This window comes from Suricata suricatta, chromosome 10 (assembly GCF_006229205.1).
Source record: "Suricata suricatta isolate VVHF042 chromosome 10, meerkat_22Aug2017_6uvM2_HiC, whole genome shotgun sequence".
Classification (NCBI taxonomy): domain Eukaryota; kingdom Metazoa; phylum Chordata; class Mammalia; order Carnivora; family Herpestidae; genus Suricata; species Suricata suricatta.
Window position 1 is genome coordinate 78,919,160 of NC_043709.1, and position 6,087 is coordinate 78,925,246.

General features: G+C 38.5%; 1 protein-coding gene across 1 annotated transcript in view; it reads right to left on the minus strand.

The window, feature by feature from the left end:
- Window positions 1-4,210: 4,210 nt before the first annotated feature.
- The window catches only part of SMCO2 (single-pass membrane protein with coiled-coil domains 2), a 29,528-nt gene continuing 27,651 nt past the window's right edge, over window positions 4,211-6,087 (minus strand). Inside the window, exon 11 of the mRNA XM_029955521.1 lies at window positions 4,211-4,472. Within this exon, the coding sequence (XP_029811381.1) occupies window positions 4,274-4,472 (199 nt within the window). The 3' untranslated portion in view covers window positions 4,211-4,273. The remainder of the gene's footprint in view (window positions 4,473-6,087) is intronic.

Genomic DNA, 6,087 nt, shown 5'->3' on the forward strand with positions numbered 1-6,087 from the left:
CATTCTGAACATTTCATGTAAATGGAATCATACATTACGTAGCCTTTTGTGTCTGGGTTCCTTCACTTAGCATCATGTTTTCAAGGGTTATCCATGTTGTGGCATGATTCAGTACTTCACTTTTTTTGTAGTTGAATAAATTACTCCATTGCATGGTTATATCATATTTTGTTTATTCATCAGTTGATGGATATTTGGATTATTCTAGTTTTTAGCTATTATGAAATGCTGCTAGGAACATTCATGTACAAGTTTGTGTGCACACTTATGTTTTTATTTTTTTTTTGGCTATACACCAGGAGTGAAATTACTGAGTCATATGGTAGCTGTATATCTACTTTTTTGAGGAGCCATTTTTCTAAGAGGCTATTTCATTTTACATTGCCATCAGCAGTATATCAGGTTTTTGATTTCTCCACATCCTCCCCAATCCTTATTATTATCTGCCTTTTTTATGATAGCCAAGAAGATGACATTGGAGCTAAGATTGGAAGACAATGTGGAAGCGAGCCATGCGAATATTCAGAAAAGAGACTGACAGGCCAGGGGACCAGCCAGGGCAGAGCCCTTGAGGTAAGAGTGTGGCCTCTGTGCTCCAGAGACAGCGGATGGTGGGTGAAACTGGAATGGTGTAATCAAGGGGACAAGTAGAACAGTGTGACGTGAGAGCCAATGGAGGGCCAAGTATAGGTCATTGAAAGTCATTGTAAGGATTTTGGTTATACACTAAAATAAATGGGGAGGCCATTGAAGGATTTTGCAGCAGAAGGGTGATGTGATTTGACTTACATTAAAATGGTATTCACTGACTGCTGAGCAAGGGTGGAATTAGGAAGAATCAGAGAGACAATTGGAAATTTCTTGCAATAATGGTGACACTCAAGGCAGTTGGTATCAGGGAGGTGGTGAGGAATGCTTAAATTCTGCATGAGTTTTAAGTAGAACCAAAAGATTTCCTATCAGACCTCAAGTGGAATTTGAGAAAAAATATTCAAAATTGTGGTTCAGTGACTTTCATTTCAAGAAATAGTACAGCAGGAAGTATATTCAAATTCATTTCATCACAATTAGGTCAGACCCAAGGTTCTTAATTAGGTAATCTCATGCATTTAAAAATATTATCCACAGTAGTAATAAAAACAATATCCTACAACCTATTAAGCATCAAATCCTTTAATTCAACTACCTCATGAGGCACGTATTATTTTCCACTAATTATACATGGGTAAACAAAGATGTGATTAATAACCAACAGCTCAGGACCAACCGGAAAAAGCCAAATATGCACCCCTGTTATGTAGGATGCCGCCGCTTCTAGTTAGCCCAGCTACGTCTTCCTCATACCAATAGCCACATACCCGAAGCCTTCCTCTTTTTTCACCGTAAAGCTTTCCCACTCCTCTGCCTTGCTTGAGTCTCTGTTAAGACACAAGTGAAGGTGGCGGGCTTCCTTGCTATGGCAAGTTTGAATTAACTAGCCCTTGCTTGTTCTCATTTGGTTGGTCTTCATTTAATTCTACTGGGGTCTTAGGTCGAGTTTCCTGGGAATACTAGGGAACTAATTAATTAATTACTACCTAATATTAGTAAAATATTAATTTCTTCCTTAAAAAGAACCTAGTGTCCCACCTTATGTTCATCACCCGTGTTATATACTCATTGCAGGACTTTTCGCTTACCTTGAGCTCGTTAAACTCAACGCTTCTTTTTTTGGTTTTACAAACAAATCAGCCGATACTGTATTCAGCAATGGGAATTTTCCTGAAGATCATCAAAACACATACACCCAGTTCTGTCTACCAGTTGGTCTGAGTAGTCCCTTTATTTGTAAATAAATCTGTGAGTTAAAAGAAAATCTGTCACTTAACATATTCTCTCACTATCACAAGACCTTTTGAATATATTACTCATTGTTCCCAGAACTTTTAGATTTTTCCCTTTACTGTTTGTTCTGGAAATTCCTTCATCCATACCCCTGCCTTCTCCCTCCCCCAAAAAGGAGTCCTCTCTTGATTAACATTGTATAGGATCTCACCCAAATTGGAATCACAAGTAGCTTTTGCCTATAGCATGATATGGTGGTTCTTAAACTTTGAGTCTGAAGACTTGTTAAGGGCATCTATAAAAATGGAAGATATTAGAGATTCATCCTAGATCTAAAGGTTCAGAATTTCTGGAGGTGACATTCAGATGAATGTATAACTGAATGTCTCTTTGTTCAGTATCACAGCCTGAAAACCACTCACAGGTACATTTCTCATTTCTAGAGACTGATAGACTTTTCTGGTTGTAGAATATCAGGATGAAACTGGCATTTGGAGTCTATTCATTTCTAACATTATGCCTAGAATAGTCTGTGGAAGAGGAAATAACAGGCTGGCTTTCCCTAGCAGTAATCCATTTGAATAATAAGGCCTATCAGAATAGAAACATTATAATTGTAAAGAATGGGAGCTGTTTGAGAAAAATTGCTGTAAAAGAATTAGAAGGACGTGATGACTTCTAGAATGTTAAAGCAAAAAGATAGCAAAGAAGTTGAAGGCATCATTAGGAAAATGGCTATGATGGAAATTATTGAACAAATATTAAATGTAGCACTTGATGAGGTGATAGGGAGGCCACAAAGAGAAAAACACACAATTTAGTTTACTTCGGTAGGTATTTATTGAGTATCTGTTAAGTGCATAGCATTGTCCTAAAGGGTACCTAGGCATGGTTCCCAAATTTGGCTTTGTATTATGTTCACCTGGGGAGATTTTAAAAAATAAAGTGCCTGGGCTTCACATTAACTCTAGCGAGTCTAACTTTTTGGAGGTGGGATTGAAAATCTTTAATGTATAAGGCTCCCCAAGCGAATCTGATGCATTCAGTTAATGGACCAACTATCTGGGAATCTCTTCCAGAGACCACAAAAATGAGTGAGGCAGTGCTTTCTGAAAGGACTATATAAACTGGTATGTTGAGTAATAGGCTCTAGCAAGTTTCATGACTCTACCTTTATTTGTGGCTTCTAAGTTTTATTCAAATGTTTCTTTTCTCTGAAATGCCTTTTCCTCATCTCTGGCATGAAAATATTATCCATCCTTCAAGATCCATTCAAATGAGAGAAGAATTGGGACCACATTCCCTATCACCACCCTTCCAAGCCCACATTCATTACACAACCCAATACTTACACCACCCTTACAATATCCACTTCACCCCTTTTCTCCTTTGCATCCTCTTCTCTCCCTCCTTAGTTCACCTGAACCACTGAACGGCCTTTTAACCCATCCCTTACACTCCTTTTGTTCTCTTAAAGCCAATGTATTCCTTATGGTTCTATTAACCTTGCACAGTTCAATTATAACTATTTTCCATATTACAGATCAAGTTTGCTATTTCCCCATTACCTACACAATTAGGGATAAAAATGTTTTAGCTGAGCATTGAAAACTTCTGTATCAATTAGAATTCCTTTGAACCAACTCTGACAAACTTAAGCAGAAAAGGTACAGGATAGTTCACAAATCAGACGTTTCAAATCATTTGTCTTCTTTGTATATTCTTCTCAAAATTCTCACTTTATTTTATTTTATTTTTTATGTAGGCTTCACACCCAGTGTGGAGCTTAATGCAGGACTTGAACTCATGTCCTTGAGATCAAGACCAGAGCTGAGATCAAGAGTCAGACACTCAACCAACTGAGCCACGCAGGCACCCCACAAAATTCTCATTCTTAGAGAATGTCTGATTCAATATATTCCCAACTGTTGTTAACAGAAAAACATGGGACACGGACTGAAAGACCACCTACAATTATGCTCACTGAGTGAAGATAGTTCTTTCAAAGCAAAAACGGGGATAATGAATGTTAGGAGCAAAACCAAGAAATACCCACTAAAACCAAAATATGGCCCCCAATCTAATTGAAGTACAACTGATAATGATGAAGAGGAATTCTGTCTTTTTCTTTTCGAGAAAATGGAGGGGATACCAAAGAAGCTAATACTTGAGACTCTCAATGCTCGCAGGGTTGGAGAGGCTGGTAGTTTGAAGTAAATGTTTAAACAACCTGTGGAATGATTCAAGAAGTAATTGTGAGTCATAAGGGTAAAGATAAACTGTTTTCATTATTTCTGTCTGTGAGCAACCAATTTCCATATAACTATAATGTCCTTTGCTGAACACTCAATATAGTATTTTTTGAAAAGTACATCAACCACCATAATACAAGAACAGCCAGAACTTTATTAAGGAGAAAGTCAGTAGGGTAACAGTAACTTCTATGTCTTTAGGAGGGTAACAAGTCTTCCACTTCCAAGTTCAAGAATGGCGTGATGATCTCCCGTAGTTCCCACATTTTGCCGCGTCCAAGCACTGTGGGGAGCAGGCTTTCAAAGATAAACATAACATCAAAAAATAGTATGTAACATGAAAGTCCAATGAAGGTGAGGACGCAAAATATGATGAAAATCCTCAGTGCATGTTTCCTACAAGAAAAGAAAACATCTGTGTTAAGAACATTGCTCAGAAAACCACACTGATGTGATTTTTGGTTCCTCCACCCAGGTACTTCTATAACTGCAAGGAAATAACTGACCTTCTCTTGACCTCAGTTAACATCCGCAAAAAAAGGAACTTAGAATAGATGAGCACTTATGTCCATCCTAGGACTAGAGCTGAAATTCTAAGGTCCTATTGCCATGAAACAATAAAACTCAGGATATTATGAGGCTCTTTCCTTTGAAATGTTCTTCTCACACACTAGCAGATTGCTGAGGTAAAGACCTCACTTGTGAGGTATATGATGCTGATTTGGAGGGAAATAAAAGAACAGGCAGTTGTAATGTGATCAGTGGAACCCAGCTCCATCACTAGTTTTGTCCTGGCACCTGATTACCCTTTTTAAAGCAAGAGAAGCTTTCTCAAGTCTTTAAGGACCCCTCCTTCAAGGCTGTACCTACTATGTATTTTATTTGCTTTTAAATCCTTGCATTATCATTTTCTAATTATGCATGCAATACATGATTAGGGCAGAAGATCTGGAAGATCCAGAAAACACAAAGAAAGAAAGAAAGAAATGTTCCAGATAATCCAGTTACCTGGAGATAATTGCCATCAACAATATATTTCAAAAGAGAAAATCGAAAGCATAGTAAAAGCCTGCTACAGATCTAGTTTGTGCTCCAACTCAGTGGATTCTGTACACCTGAGCCAGGCTCTGTTTCACACATTTATTAAGGAGCCAAAGCTTTTAAAAATACTCTAGTCAGAAGAGGCTGCTAAGATGAAGCAGAGATGCCCTGCCTTCAAGAAGCACTAAGCCTAGATTTGTCCTTTCTTAGGAAAAGAAAAACAACTCACTACAAAAACATAGCTAGTAAATAAACACCGTTCTTCCTAAATCCCAAAGCCAATCATCTTTGGAGTACCAACCAGTACTGCAAACTGATACATTTTCAAAGAAACACACCTTAACATTATTTTTTAATGTTTATTTTTGAGAGGGAGAGGGGAACGAGAGAGCAAGTTGGGGAGGAGCAGAGAGAGGGAGGGACAGTTTCCCAAGCAGGCTCTGTACTGACAGCAGAAAGCCGGATGCAGGGCTTGAACTCATAAACCGTGAGATCATGACCTGAGCTGAAGTTGGCAGCTGAACTGATTGAGCCACCCAGACACCCTTAACATTAGTATTTTTTTTTTTACTTTTTTTGTGTGTATTTATTTTTGAGAGAAAGACAGAGAGAGAGTGCAAGCAGGGGAGGGGCAGAGAGAGAGAGAAGGGGAGACACAGAATCTGAAGCAGGCTCCAGTCTCTGAGCTGTCAGCACAGAGCCCAATGTGGGGCTGGAACTCACGAACTGTGTGATCATGACCCAAGTCAAAGTCAGATGCTCAACCGACTGAGCCACCGAGGCACCCCTAACATTACTTTTTTAAAGAGAAAAATCGTTTTTTAAAATCACAGATAATTTGGAAAACAGAGAAATGAAAAAGTTATAATCTCATCACTGTAATATAAGCAACTAAGTTTTTTTTTAGGGAGCAAGCATGAGCGGTAGAGGGGGAGAGAGCATTTTAAGCAGGCTCCGTGCACAGCATGGA